The following is a 16,187-nucleotide window of genomic DNA, read 5'->3' as shown; positions in this document are numbered from 1 at the left end:
GTACATTCATTCTGCATGAGATTGCCAAGATGGCAAATACCAATGTAACATATGCAGTGCCGAATTTGTCTGTTCGGGCACATACGCCGTGGCACGCATACCCAGTGACGCATTTAACTGCTCGGCAAGACAACTGTTCATCAACCGTTTCCTTGGCAAGATAATTGCCATTACATACCTAGTAGTCCAAGCTAGTAGACAGCTCAGGTCACTGGCAGATATAGGTTAGACACAGACATGCTGCAAAGTAGATAAAGTTTCAAAAGAATGACAATCACTTTACAGTGCTTCCGCAGGTCGATTAGGTAGGCATGCATGCTTCCAGCACAGCGTAACATAAAGGCTGGTGGCTTGATGCAAGCTGTCTTCGCGCTCCATCGCGTGACGTAGCCCATACAATGTCCACACAAGCTTGCCCCGACTGCAACTCACCGGCCATGCTTTAACCACGCCACATGGGCGACCCAGCTAAAAAACTCAATACCCGCAAACCACACAAGAACACGCAACAGTGGGAAGCTTAGCTGTCCAGCGTTCACTTCAGAGGTCAGCTCGATCTGATCAGGAGAGTGCGCCAGTCGACTGCGGCTCAGAGGTTCCTGGACTTAGCGCTCCAGCACCCACAACCGTCGCCGCCGGGTGGCGAGCGCCCAGGTGCTATTTTATATGCCAATAAAGTTGCTCTCTCTCTCTCATTTTCCATACCGGTGTCGTCATGCCATCGTCGCCATAGCATTGTAATTATATTAACATTGTCATCCCGCTGCAGACATGCAGTCGCCTTCATTGCACTTCCGTCATCCCACCGCCACGCCGATTGCATCATACCATCGCAGTATTTCCAGCATCGGCATGACGTTGTCGGCACCCCGCGGTCGTCATGCCGTCGTCGTCACGCCAGTGTCGCCATTGCGTCGCAGTCATGAAGTTGTCATGCCGTCGTGGTCGTTCTATCATCACTATTTCGTCGTTGCGATTCCAGTGTCGTCATGCCATCGTCGTTTTGCTGTCGTCATCGCATCTTAATCGTACAGACGTCTTCATGCCGTCGTATTCAATCGGTCATAGTCATTCCCTTCGTCATCATGCATGACATGCACGTGATTGAGCGCCACAAGGTTAGGTTAAGCGAGGCCTTTCCCAATGAAAATGCGTCCAGATGGGTAGTGTGTACTCTACTTCCAGATGGTCGCGAAACAGGATCAGCGCTCTTCGCAAACACCAGTGAAAACTTCGCTTAACTCGATTCCCACAGCGTGTGGTATAGCGTGTGGTACAGCGTATTTTACAGCGAAGCCGTATATAGCTACCCTCCGGTGGTGGTGGTCGATGTCCGCCCGTGTACGTGTCACGTCGACACCAAAAAATTTTCGTCTGCAATTTCCCGCAAATGCTCTGTTGCTCCCAATTGGCCGCTAAGATGGCTCTATCATTATGCTGAGCTTCATTTACTTGTCTCAATTGGTTAGTTCACGGTGAAGTTGTAAACGTTACAGAATTCCCGTCGATCTGCTGTCAATACATGGCTGTCTACAGAGGGAGTATGGATACAGAAAACGGCTGTAACTCTTGTTTTATCAAAACTATACCGAAACAAATTACACAATTAGCCGCTAGGAGGACTCTAACATTACGCCGGTTTCATTTACCTTTCATAATTACGTAGTTCACAGTGAAGTTTTAACTATTGTGGAATTCCCGTCGGCCATACGACGGTACTTGCACACGTCGCCATACTTCGTAAAAGAATAATAAATTACTCCACATTCAAAAGATGAATTCGTTGTCTGTGTCCTTCAATAATAATAACAACAACAATAATAATACCTACATATCCATAGATGCGTCGATTGAGGTAAAACACACCACAGCTCCGCTGCTCGTCCTGCTTCACAGAGTGCAAGAGCTGATGAAACTTTTTTTAAGGTTTCGTTGCCTCTTTTTTTTTTTTTCGAGCTTTACACTGATGTTGCTGCTGTTGTCTTGCACGGTGCGTCGGGGAGGGGGGGGAGGAGGGGTCGCACAGGGTTGAGGAAGTGTATAATCTAATTGGCAAGAGCGAGGGAGCAGGCAAAGGCGACGTCAAAAAGCATGCCTCGTTTGACGACTGTGAGACATTTCCAACGAGAGCTCCCTGGTCGATACCACAATACCTTCTGGACGGCTCTTTTGCGCGTAAGTCCCGGCAAAAAGCATTGCAGATGCAGCAGCGTTTACCTCTGTCCTCATGCGCAACAGTCCAGGGAGGAGATAAAATAACAGAGTAGGTAGGTAGGTAGAGAGAGAGAGAGAGAGAGAGAGAGAGGGGGGGGGGGGCAAAGAAAAGACAGGGAGGATAACCAGGAAATATCCCCCGTTAGCTACCCTGCACCGAAGGAGGGGGAAGGGATACAGTGGATGGCAGAAAAAGGAATACGAAAAGAAAGCACACAAACACACACACACACACACACACACAATACAGATTTGTCTTTTTTTTCCGGGAGCTGTCACACAGTCTGCGAAGGCGTTGCAGTGTTACACAGGGCCAACGTCTCACTAATACATTCTACGCCACACAGTGCACTGTTCCAACTTGTCACACAGGCCGATCTTGAACGCAGCAGCGCCTGCATAGCGGCTCGCGCTGACGTTTGTGTAGGCAAGTTTCCAAGAATGTTTTTCGTGAGTGGGCGCTTGTTGAGTCGGTCTAGCGTGCCTGTGAGGGCAGCTCTTTGCGGGTTGAAACAAGGACACTCGCAAAGTAAGTGCGCGATCACTTCGCTGTACCCGCAGAAGTCACAAAGTGGGCTACTGGCCATTACGATAAGAAAGGAGTGCGCATTTGAATATGCTACTCCAAACCATAGACGGACTAGAAGGATGAAGTCACGTTGTGAAAGGTCGGATGGAATATGGAGCTGTAAATAAGGGTCCAGGGTGTGAAGGCGTTCAATTCTGAAGTCGGACGAATTCCAGTCAACCAATGTTATGCTTCGCGCAAGCGCGAACAGTTCTTTCGCTGCCAAAGAACTCCCTCCCCCTCCCTCCCTTTATTTTTTTAATCGGTCATCAAGTTATCACATGTAAATAACATTCACCTTAGATTTGCGGTAACCTTCTCACGCAATAAAGAAATAAAATATTGCAGCGCAGTGGTAGCGAAACCTGTCTCGTATCCAAAGAATTCGAAGTCTGCTCGGCAAAGAGAATTTTTTGTTTATTTTCATTTCTCCCATTTCGTAAAACGTCCACAGAAGCAGAAACCCTCGTCTGTGATCTTCAGGCTAGTTATCGTCATCCTCGTTTTTTTTTTTCTTCCAGCGCCACCTTCAGTTTAGATTTCTTTTTTTTTCATTTTTGTAGGTTCCGACAATTTCCTCCACAATTTGTAGTCACGCTGAGGTGGTGGAGGGTTTCGGATGATGTTTCCCAGCAAAGATTCAGCAACGCCGCCAAACACAGACAAGGGATCATTTTATTGAGTTCTCAGTCTCACAACTCCGACGACGTCTCTACTTGTAGCACATTCTAGCCGGTGCGCAGGCCGGACACATTCCTGCTCTTCGGTAGTAGCACCGAGAAGGACAGATGGGGCACCGCGGGTCTGGGACAAGAAAGAGAAAAAACATATTTTATGCTTTTTGTTTATTTGTTTTGAAAATGTGCTCACTCTAAATTGGAACTACAGTAGTCTGCAAAGCAAACAAAAATGAAATATATCCAGCACCTCGACCCTCCTATCATTATTTTGGCACGAGGGTCGCAACCTAGAAATAAATCCTTATGTGTAGGCTGTTCAACTCAACACGAGGGGAGGATAGGCGGGGTCACTCCCTTCGTTTAGCAGTGCACTGTCGGCGCCGAAAGTTTACGGACCGCGGGATCTGAGAGAACGTTTCCGAGGAGCTCATAACCGTAGCCAGTAAACCATACATCTGTGCTATTCGCATGTATTAGAACAGGCTGGAAATCCCATTACCAAACTGCGTGCTCGGGCTCTTAGATATACAGCTTTTAATGCGTAAGCATCCTTTGGAGAGTACCTCAGCAAAATCTGTCTGTCCCGCGATAAGTGTAATGCCTTGTATCTGCACGCAAATTCGCAATTTGCGAACACATTTAATCGTTATAATAGTGTAAATATAGAAGATTGGTAGCCTTATTAGCCATAACGAATAATTGAAACAAAAAATATGATCAGAGAGAATACCTAAAGGATACATAGGGCTCCATAGAAAATGCATGTGGAAGCCTATAGTAAGGTTGGACCAACTGAAATTTAGGGATGGACCAACTTGAAATTTGGGTGTGACCCAACTGATATTGGGGGTATACTTAACGCCAGCGGAGTTTCTGCACACTTATTCTCAGGTGCCATGGCTCGTAAAACATGCCGACTGGTGACATGTCATCGTGCACTCTAAGAGCAATAGGAGCATCGTTTCCTCTGTAAGTTCCTTGCCCTGTATTTGACCCTATTTTAGAAAGTTTTTCTATTTATCTCTAAGGAAAGTGCGAGAAAGCAAAAACCGGATGGTTAACCAGACGGACATCGGTTAACTACATTAATCGGGGAAAAGGGTATGAGGGATTGAAAGAAGAAAGGAAAATCCAAAAGGAGAGAGAGTTCACGAGCGTATTATCAGGCAGAAAAAAATTTTTAAAAATGATCAGGTCACTAGTGCACGGTGCACGTCAAAGGTCCTGAGAAAGTTGAAACTTATCCAAAGCCCTCTACTGTTGCATCTGCTCCAGCGGCTTTGTTGCTTCGGGATGGCAAGCTCATTCATTCATTCATTCATTCATTCATTCTACTTATTTATTAAAAGCAAAGCTTTTCTTTGCGAACCTCGCCGGGTTTCGTGACCATGGCTATGGCCGGGCTATTCCCTTGCCGAATAAGCCAACCAATCACAGCGGAGTACGCGCGCCACTGGGTTCCTTGCAACAACACCAGATGGCGCTCGCCTCCACGCAGCGGCGGCCATGTGGTGGACAGAAAAAAAGAACTGGCAAGCTCGTTTCGCGCATCCACGACTGTACTTTAACGAGGAAGTACACGCTTCTCGCGGGGTAGAATGCATTCGAATTGCGCTACGTACGTATGCGCATGCTGCCTCTGAAACCGTGATGCGTTCAAGGCGTACCGTCGTGCTCGCTAGCAGTCGGCACGTCCACTTAACAAAAGGCTCGGTATAATTTGTGTTTGCCCGCGCGTATGTGCGTGCGTGTTTGTGTGCACTCGTGTATCGACTCCTTATGAACTCCCACAAAGCTTTGTGCACTTCATGTTGACCGCGAATAAAAGACAGACGGATACAAAGACATAACGACGGAACGGCCGGTCAACATGACATGCAGTAAGCACCAACTAGGCCAAGCTCGTTCTTCTGACACGAGGCTTCGCTGTATATGGACTGCAACCCGTTGTATCTGCTGCATTTCTTTCTATCTATCTATCTATCTATCTATCTATCTATCTATCTATCTATCTATCTATCTATCTATCTATCTATCTATCTATCTATCTATCTATCTATCTATCTATCTATCTTTTAAAAAATTCGATCTCCTGGATCACATTGCATCAATCTCAAATCGTGAAACATTCCGTGATGACCTGAATTCGTTGCGTGTTAATATTCTATAACGATGTTGCATGTTACTATTTTTGTCATGTAATTACTGCTGCCCCCTTAATGCCCTTCAATGGGCCTGTAAAGTAATGCGAATAACTAACTAACTAACTAACTACCTAACTAACTAACTAACTAAATAAATAAATAAATGTCCCTCTGTCTGTCTGCTTGTCCGTTCTTCATTCCAGCATGTACTCACCGCACACACAGATTCCGCAATATCCAGGGAGCGACAGACCGAGCTGACAGGGCCCCCTGCAGATCGGAGGTCGCCCACACAGGCCTGCGTATCACATACCTTTCTTAAAGCAGTCTTTAACTGCTGGGGAACAAAAAAAAAGGTACCCGCACATGTTACAAAAATATTGCGTGAACCAAACAAATGCATTGTTCTGGGATGAAATGGTACAGCTTAATAAAATGCCAGCCAGCAAGCGACGAAACGGGAAATGATGGGCTTGACGCCAAGGAAATTGGAAGGTGGCGGAAAGGATTACAGAGGCCAAATCTCAGTAGCTGACATTCTACGCGAGGTTGAGAGAGAGGTGAGAAGCGCGTCCATTGACTTAGTGCAAATAACAGATGTCTAGGTGTCTATTGGAGCAGCAAAAGAACGGCGAGGGGAAAGAAAGCGCGATCGTCAGCTTCAAATTTGAATGGGGGAAACTGCGCTTAGACAGGTCCACTGTTCTCGACGGTACGCCCTCTAACGTTAATTATCCCCATCATCCTCATCGTGACTATTACACATTACGTACCTAATTAAAGCTAACCGCAGAACGACGGCCTGAACTACGGTCGTTACCTGAAGCTTTCTTTCTTCAGCCGATTCGATCCTACGCCTTCAAAATTCTCCCCGCACCGCCTAGTGCATTGCCGCGTTCAATGCTGTTTCCCTTTTTCTGGCGCTCACTAATGGAGCGGCACTTTTAGCAGCCTTACCATGTGCGACGTCTGCCAGTACTGCCGACAGGGCAAACACAAACACTGCCTTGATATCCATGGCAGGACTCTGCAGGAATGAAAGCGAACAACGTGAACAATAGGAGAATTGAACTGAAAAATATTTTGAATACAAACACGCACATCAATGGCGTGCAGTAAATTCAGCACAAAGAATTATAGGCGCGTGCGAAGATTTCATATTACGAATCGAAGAATTCGATTAGAAAATGTAATGTTCGGTGTTTCCGCGTGGTATGACGGAATGACTGTGGGTCTGCTAAGTGTATGAAGCAATATACTTTCGTAGAATGTGGCGTCAATTTTTTTGCTCTGCTGATATTGCCTCAAGTGTTAAACCGATTGCGGAAGACGCAACTGCACAGCTGGAGACATCCGCCTGAACTAATACGTGACGGGATGGACCACGCAGAACGTCGAGTTCCCGCATTCCCACGCGGCATTCCAGGCAAGCCACCGACCAAGCCCAATAACGCTTAGCCGAGGTGACATTCTGGGAATCGCCGGAGACAAGCTGAATTGCCGAACAAGCTTCGGCGATTGTGAAGGACATGGCCGACGATCGCATGCATCTCAAGCAGCGAGCATCCGGTGTCATAATCGCGGGGGAATGCGAACCTAATTCCGAAGCAGAGACAGTTTTGCCACTAGGTTTATACCCGAGCCTTATACACGCCTTTCTTTCTCTCTGTGCACATGTTCAGCCCCAAAGTTAGTCGCACAATCACAATTGACGCGCCGCTCCTCACACACGTGCAACGAATTGCCGAAAGGCTGAGCTAGTTGGTTGCTGACATTATCAATTAATCAACCAAACAATCAATCGATCACTTTATTCCAACATCAAAGGAGACGTACAGTCAGTCACAACAGTGATGCTTGTGAAACTTGGTTACAGTGCTAAGGAAGACGACGACGTTAACACTAAATGCGCGCGTTGTTATTACACTATTCTTTTGATCTTGTCGAAATACCTCATTAGAGGTGTCCTTCTTTGTCTTTTTTTACATGTCCATCTCATTTAATTTTTCGGAACTCAACCAAATGTGGGCCTGATATATCGCTAGAGGGGAACCAAGCAATCAACCATAGGCCGAGCACCGGTCGACCACGAGGTGCAACAGGACCCGCGCCTGTTCCTGTAAATTTCGTGTTTACGCCTCCATTTGTTTTTTTTCCCCCTTAGCGCCGTAACCACGTTTCATAACATACAACGGACCGTACCGCGCAAACGGCATTCTTTGCCCACAAACTTACCAAAACGTTGCCCGTTCCTCAAGCGAGGTGCAGCTCGATAAAAACCAGGAGGCTCGTTTCTCGGGGGGTTGCTTTTATCACATCATTCGCCCGCTAAGCCCTCGCCACTCCTCCGAGACGCTTGCTCAAAAAGCTGCACCATTAGTACGCGCCGTGACAGGCGTCGTCCCACGGGCACATAGATGGCGCTCTTGCCTTTCTTTTTTTTTTTCCCTTCCTCGCTTCTGAAATGAACAACTCGTGCCGTAGTCCAGAAGACAGGTACGATGGCATCATAAACGAATAGGACGAAGAGCCGTAATGAAGGTTGATGCCCAATGAACTCGTAACTGAAGGGTCAACAAAGCGGCGCAAGCGGGCAACTAGAGAACCACAAACAGCGCGCAGGCGTAGAATGACGACGGGGAACGATGGGAACATAGAATAAGAGGAACCGAAAACGAACGGTATTGGCGAGGCTAGCCAAATCCCCGTTCGTTTGCTCTTTTGCCGCAGACTTATATGGCACAGGCTTAACGTCCTTACGCCTCGCGCAATTTATCGATACGTGGTTCCATGCATCGCTTTCTCTTTCATTGTGTTGCTGCGCCCGCCGGTGCCCCCCTTGTTCTGCTCCGAGCTGCGGCAGGTGACACGTTAGCGCTTGTCGTCTTTCCCTTCGACCTCTTGTCATTCCGAGAACGATTCCTTCTCGGGTCACCGAAAAGCTCGGAAAGAAAGTGTGCCTGACGACGTTACTATATTTCGCTCCTGTGTGTATGCAGGAATGGAATCGGTGCGAAACGCCCACGTATGCTAGTCTTCAACCTGCGATCCGTGGCCCACAAATATGTTGTCGGGAACACAGTGGGCCTGCTATATATATATAATAGAGAGAGAGAGAGAGAGTTCATGTAATTTATATTTCCTTTCGTTTTATCAATCTCATGGCCAATGGTCACAGAAGTGCGCGGGCTGACATAGAAAAGTGACCATCTGCATAAACAGATGTTGCACGAGATGATGCGTTAGAGCGGACTGGGATGCTGAAGGATCAGTTTACGGTGGCGATGGCAGCATCGTACGCGGTTCCATTCGTGGCTTGTTCCATAGGCAAAGGGGAGCGAAGCGCTGATGCGACCAGAAGTATGGGTACTTTCATGGGGCAACTTCGTGAGGACACACGAGCTGGGGCTGTAAGCAGGAACATTTTGGGTAATAGTTATGCACCATACACGAATTCTGTGTAGTATATAGTAACTTGTACTGTAGTATTTCTTACGCCGACATTTCTTCATCTTTATCGCAAATGTATAGTAACTCCTTTTTTGGGGGGAGGGGTGGGAGGGGGTTGTTTTGAAAGTTTTGGAGCGAACCGCTCTTGGAAGGAATCAACACCGCCATTGTAAATAAATATTACAAATAAATGTCTCTTGTAACGACGGGGCCGCTGCAGAAAATAAAAGCCGGTCATGAAAAGCCCCGGCCAGGCAAGTACAAGTTTTAACAGAAACCGATGCTGCTGCTATGGCATAGACCGGCGCGAACAAATATCGACGCGAACAAAAATATCTTCGCGCGTTCATTCTACTGCGGAGACGATTGGCGAAGTTAATGCGATTAGCAATCTATCTTGCGGTGTGTGTGCGATTGGCGACGATATGTCTTATATGTTACGACGATTACTGTGAAGAGCGGCACACACCCAGTTACCAGAGTTGGCGTGAAATGAAAACGGATAGATTCGGGACATAGACGCCAAAGAGCCCGTGAAATATCCCTAGAATATCCCAAGCGTAGCCACGTTGCTTGTTTGCATCCGTATTCTCCGCTACGGCTATTCAATGGCATCGAAGTTCCAACTCCCCCAACAACGTTCTTTGTTCAAGGGTTGATGATAACTGCGAAAGCCTCTAATACATCTCTCGGTCAAACACAGAGATATATAAGGACCTTCTTATTCCTCGTTGAACGCGCTCCAGGCACTGCTATCAGATGTAAATAACCAACGCAGAGACACCGACACACACAGCCGCGCCTCGAAGCTTCGGAATTTGGTTTATCTAATCGGACATGCTGACGAATGAAGCGGAGCAACGAAATACAAGCTACTCAGGATAAGACTCGCGAACTTGCGTTTAGAAAGGGACAAACAGCATACGAGGTGCGACTAGCAGGCCTATGTGCGTGCGACCAGGCGAGCTGCCAAGGTACTGTGTGTACTGGACGTCCGAAAAACAACTGTGCATGAGAAAATAAGCACAAATAAGATGACAATTGCGGATGACATTACATAGCGAGGGTCTCGAATTTGGCAGCGCTGATGCCTTCAGGTAGCATGTGTCGGTTTATTCGCCAGTTGCCTGGCCAATAAAAAGAAAAAAAAGTCCACATACACATGACATTTGCGGCAGAAAGGGTGTTCCACATCCGCCGCCAAGGCTTGTGAATGGTGGAGGTGGCTAACACTCGATGGATTAGTTCTAGTAGATAAACAAAAATACCCCAGAAAGTGGATGAGAAAACGGCGCCGCGGTAGCCGGAATCGTAAGAGCACCGCACGCGTGATGCGATGACGTAGGTTCGTTATCCCACTTGCGGCCTGTTTTTTCATCCACTGCCGTTTCCATTAATTTATCGTTTCTTTAATTCAATTAGTAAGTACAAGTAATATCCCCTATGTTGTCAGTCCTTCATGTCCTTTTTCCGTTGTCTCCTTATGATATCGCAGTTTCACGTGCGATAGGATAGTGCAATACCTGTATTTTGTTTCATAACGCCTGCACGTGTGCACGAAAACAATGCTCTCACACTGCGGGAGCTGCAGACAGCACATTGTCCAGCACATTGCGCAGACCACTCCAGCAACTCTCCACCGAGTGTTCGACAACATACAGCGTCGTGTTCAGACACGTCGTCAAGCCGGTAGTGGACATTTCTCACAACCATACGCTGCAATTATCACCGCAATGTCGTAAGTAAAATCTCACATTCGAGGACCACCATTTCCACTGCTCAGTTACTTTTTTGGATGCATCCAGTACATTAAATCTGTCTCAGGTCTACGGTATTTGCGAGCAGTTGATCCAGAGGAGCGTTTGTGCGTGTTCATCTTTCAGCTGTAAGCTTTCTGCAAAGCTGGCTTCCCTACAGCAAGAGGCGTTGCGAGGAGAAGCGATATTTAGCGAGCGCTGTAGTAGATATGACTTACGCGCGGGTAATTAGCAACGGCACAGTCGGTACATGGCTGAGGAATTAATTTAGACTACCCGTGGTTCTTCAATGTGAATTGCAAGGCACGGTATATACACTCGCGTTATTTGTATTCCACCCTCATGGAATTGCGGCCGCCGTGGTCGGGTATCGTACCTGCGTCCTCGTGCTGAGCAGCAGGACGCGCCACAGCTACTGTGCACCTCGAGGTACGACCGCATGCGTAATAAAAGCATTTATGCGTTGTTTTTGTGCCCCTATTATAAAGAAAAGTCTAAGTAACGGCGCATTATCTGTGACTGAACGGCACATTCCCTGGGACATCCAACATGCTGTGCGAAGAAGTGCCTCGTAAGCTGGCGAGTGCAATGCGCGTGCACTGCACGCTGAAGGTTGATGGCGATCGCGAAGTAGCGAGGCGTGATGTGACAGATGTGACTAACGGTATCCCTTGTCAGTGGTCAGACGCCGTACATTGACGCACACGCATAAAAAAATTGGCCTATTCCCTCTGTCGCTTCACTTGCAGGATGTGCCGTTGAATCTCAATGTTTACTTATCCACTCGTGGAGACACATGCTACACTCCTAAATGATCGTTGTGCTCCTAATTTTTTTCTGACCTCTGATTGATAAGGTATAGAAACGGCTCCCGCTGGTAACAGTCGGTAACAAAAAAGCCCTTTTTTTTCGGCGGTACACATATGCCCACGCGTGCCGGCAACGCGTCCCTCAGAGCGCGCGTGGAAATGGCGGACGCCGTAGGAGACGACGCGATTTTCTCCACCCTGTACGGAGTGGTGGGCGAGAAGGGCATCGAGTCGGAGTCGGGCAGTTCTGGCGTTCCCCGAACTCGGAGGTAGAGGACAAGGGCGCAAGCCTAACGTGTGACACTCTCGCTTGGCCTCTTCTTTCCCCTTTTCCACTGCGGCTTCTGTTGATGCTGTCCTGCACGCCGCGTGGAGAGGTGGTTCAGAGTGTGGTTATACATGGCTGGAACGCCGCAGAAGGGAAAAGCGACGCGAGAAACTCGTTTGGACCTTTCCATCGCGTCGCCACCTCAGGACTCCTCTTTGCACGTCGCCACCAGTACCCTCTTACCAGCAGTAAGGGGCCCTGAACCACCCCTTGGGCTTGTTGAAACAACATAGTCCGCGGGTAGCATACACTGCTGTGAACATCTCAGCCAAGTTTTACTGTCCCACGCGGTGCGAGCTCACAAACGGATCGCGAAGTGAGCTCCTCAAGCGCTCTCTTTATAGCAGAAGGCCCAGTCCTCACTGTCTTTCGGACGCTTTTGTTTCGTCATCGGACGCTTTATTTCGTCATTCCCTTAGACGGCTGCTATTGGCGGATAGCCGACATCAAATTGCGGTCGGCTACATGGCGTAGATGCCACGGCCGCCGCGTCCTGCCGCCACGAGTCCACTGGCTAATGCACTGCGCGCCACGGTGACATTTAGAGGGCGGAGCGTTGTGGACACGCCCCACTTCGCCAGCCATAGCCTTCGCGGTGCAAGGCATTGAAGAAGGAACGGGAGCACAGCGCAGGCCGCGTTTGACAGCCAATAACTCCGCTTCTGCTGAACGCACTGAAGTACTTTTTGCGGTAAAGTATTTCTGAAATTGCCCATTTTCACTTCGTATGCTTCCTCCATCCACTTAGATGAAAAGTGGTTGAGGGCCCCCTTAACCATGACCCTCCGCAAAAGCATCGGAGAAGCTGCAGTGCTTACCTTTGTACTTGCGTGCAACAGTCCAGAGGGGTGGTAGCTAGAATGGCAGAGAGGAGAGGGGCAGAATATGGGTAGAATCTACGTAGTCACAAAACGAGTGAATAAAAATTTATTTCCATTTACATGTTCGAATGTTTTTACCGTTCTGTGTATAAAACATGCATTGTATGTGTAATCATATGTCCACCTGCTATGGTCTCGATACGAGACTGGCAGTATTGTAAATAAATAAATAAATAAACAGCCTTGCCATCCTTCGCTCGCATACATGGGAAGAGGGCGGGAGAGAAAAGGCGACGTAAGATGGCAATGGAAATACTATATTACTGTTGAGGACAAACTGGATAAACTCAAGTTCAAGGTGTGTGTGAAGCACGTCGTAGCGCCTAGACGGCAATACGGCAGCAGTGGCCCATCGAATCAACGCTTCTGCACCCGACGCAGCAGTTTCGTGGCTCTAGCATTGTTAGAGGTCGCGGGTTCGATCCCTACCCCGGCAGCCGCATTCCGATGGAGGCAAAATGAAAAAATGCTCGTGTACTGACATGTAGGTGCACATCAAAGGATCCCGGTGGTCAAAATTAATCCTGAGTTCCACACTACCGTGTGCCCCATAATCAGATTGTAGTTTTCGCACGCAGAGCCCCCTAACATTCCTGCCACGATGCTATACGCCGTTCAAAGCAATGACAGTGCTTTCTCACATTCTATGAACAAAGACGCACAATAACGCATCAAGCAAACACGCCTCGCTGCGCGTTCTGTGTACTGCGCATACAAACAGCAGTGTTGCACGTAAGGTAACGTCTACCATCAACACGCCACTCTCGTATGCATAACCGCTAATTATCGTCAAACAGCGAACAAAGCTTCGCTTACATCGATTCGCCCGATGCGTGGGATCCTTCCGTTAACGTAAGCTTAGACACCCTGTATAAATGTGTGCGCTTCTCGCGGCAACGCCACGTGACGAAAGATAGAATTGGGAATAACCAGTTGTGTGAGAGTATGCCTTTATTCAATTCATTGGGACTGGCGACGCAGAGCTAATCTTGAAGCGCAAGTTGGGAGGTGCGAAAGCCCGGCACTTGCCCTGCTTCGACTTGTAGTATCAAGCCGCTTCACCTGTGGGCCAGCCTGAGGACGACGCAAAAAGAAATTAGTAAATAAACCGGCAGTCAACTTATTTTCAATGCGTTAGATTTAGAAATGTCCAAGTGCAAGAATGTGTACGCAGTGAAGTGTGGGAAGTGCACACATACACACACAGACATATATATATATATATATATATATATATATATATATATATATATATATATATATATATATATATATATATATATATATATAACCAAGCGGCCCGATTGTTATTAGCCAAATTTAGGAAGCCAACAAACAATGACACGAAGGATAGAATAAGGGAGATTATTCTTACTTCCTAATTGTGTGAAAGAAGTGATAAAGAAATGGAAATGAAAGTGGATGAAAAAACTGGCCGCATGTGGGATACGAACCCACGTCATTTCACTGCGCGTGCGATGACATCTCCCTGCTTACAAACAGCGTGGCGTCACTGCCAGTGCTCCTCCCATCTGCCGCTCCTTCGAAGTGGGCGCTGGTTAGCAAAAAACGTTCCTGTGACCTGTTCTCTCTGAATGAGAGCGTCGTTTGTATATCAACTGCGGGGTCGCAATTCCGGCATATTGCTATTTTTCGGAGCGACAGCATCTACGAAAGTACAATCGTCCCTGTTTTACCGGCACAACGAAGTAGCGCTGCTGGCAATCGAGTGCACGGTTCCCTTATGTGAGCATGTAGCGATTCCGTAAGCGTGCGCCTCTTCCGTATAGTTAAAAAACCAAAAAAAATTATAACTTTTCGAAAGCGAACATTTTATCACAACAGATGATGCACATTTTCACGGTGCCGAAATGATACTTCGCTTCAGTGACTCCTCTTCGAACAAAAAATTTTTTTCGTGTGTGATGTTCACCTAGACGCCACTATATTCAATTTTGTCACCTACGACGTGCCAAACGCGGTTGTTTAATCGCACTGCGTTCAGCGAGCGGACTCGTCGAGGCACGGCGCGGCGGTCGCGGTTTCTACATTACGTGGCAAACCGCATCCACACGAAACTGTAGTGCGTAAGCGCAGCTTTTGCATTGGGCACTACAGGGCGTGGGTGCGAACTCGCGCTCATGTGCTCCGGCCTGGCTGCGCTACGTGGTGTAGACCGGTTTTGGCCTGCACCAGCTTGACCAACTTGCGCACCTTGAAGCGCTATCAATACCTCTAACCAGTAGTGGCCAGGAAGGAGTGAGCTAGCGCGCGCTGGCAACAGTTCATGTGGCCCTGATCTTGTTTTGTACGAGTCGAGGCTATTTCGATGTTCGAAATTAATCGAAATTAGCGAGGCCTAACGGCTACGATATCGATAAGCAGGGTGGTAAAAGTTCAACTTCTTCGCGGGCGGCTGAGGCCGAGCGTGAGCAGACGATATATCGGCTTCCTCCAGAAAGAAGTACGCAACTTTCAGAGTTTTAGTACGTTTGGGGCCCTAAAGAACTCGCGTCGAAGCCACTGCGCATGCGCGAGCCGCAAACTGCGCTTGCGTTTCGCAGCGGGCGCACTATTTCACTGATTTAGCGGCAGCCCCAAAAGCTTTGCATCAACACACACGGCGGCACCCATGGAAGCGACGGCTCTAACTTAGCACCAAACTGGGCTCGATTCGTGGTAAGGCGTCCAAGGTCTTCGATGTGATATCGTCCATGATGATGTGCGTGCGATGTTTATCCCAGTCAACGAGGGTTTGAAGCTTCAAAGGCAGGAGACGACGTGAACTTTTGAAAATTCAACCTGACAAGGTGAACGCTAAAGGCTTCATCACTGCAATCAGTTCCTTCAAATTACAGCAGTCTCATAACATTTATGTCGGAGACAGGATCAGATGAGCTAAGTGAGGCTGGAGCGAAAGCAAGTTTATTTTTGAGGATGTTGTTTAAGTTTGAATCTTTTTTCATGTTGACGCTGCTGACAACAGTGTTGAATACCGCCTTGCAAACAAACAAACAAACAAACAAACAAACAAACAAACAAAACTGAAAAAAAAGTTCAAGCTTAACCAAGCCGAGAACACGGTGAAATCCTTCACCGAAAGCATCGCTGAGCTGAGGCAGAGATTTCCCTAGATTTGGGAGGAGGTGTCCGCAGAGACAGGAAAGTGCTGGGCGAAAGATTCCACGCCGCTATCAAGAAGGTTACACAGCTCATGTGTTCCCATCAGTGAAGGACATGTACCGCCAGAGGTACTACGAAGTATTTGACACTGTGCTGTCTAAGTTAGGCAGCAGGTATTCGCCTGAGCTGTGGAGCATATGCCACACATTGAGCCGTTTGCCATAGAGAAGGAA

The 16,187-nt window shown here is 47.8% G+C and overlaps 1 protein-coding gene across 8 annotated transcripts in view; it reads right to left on the bottom strand.

Annotated features, from left to right (window-relative positions):
- Positions 1 to 3,178: 3,178 nt before the first annotated feature.
- Positions 3,179 to 16,187, bottom strand: part of LOC142575689 (uncharacterized) — a 107,139-nt gene continuing 94,130 nt past the window's right edge. For 2 of the 8 annotated variants that reach the window (XM_075685239.1, XM_075685237.1), the window contains 3 exons: positions 6,564 to 6,633; positions 5,821 to 5,940; positions 3,179 to 3,586 (listed from right to left, as the gene is read on the bottom strand). In XM_075685239.1, coding sequence (XP_075541354.1) covers positions 3,458 to 3,586; positions 5,821 to 5,940; positions 6,564 to 6,633 — 319 coding nt within the window. In that variant the 3' untranslated portion in view covers positions 3,179 to 3,457. Of the gene's footprint in view, positions 3,587 to 5,820; positions 5,941 to 6,563; positions 6,634 to 12,768; positions 13,906 to 16,187 lie in introns of those variants that run through there. The other 6 variants (XR_012826698.1, XR_012826699.1, XM_075685238.1 and 3 more) reach the window with 5 other exon arrangements.

Source organism: Dermacentor variabilis, chromosome 3, assembly GCF_050947875.1.
Source record: "Dermacentor variabilis isolate Ectoservices chromosome 3, ASM5094787v1, whole genome shotgun sequence".
In the NCBI taxonomy this organism is placed as follows: domain Eukaryota; kingdom Metazoa; phylum Arthropoda; class Arachnida; order Ixodida; family Ixodidae; genus Dermacentor; species Dermacentor variabilis.
This window is presented reverse-complemented; position numbering and strand designations above follow the sequence as displayed.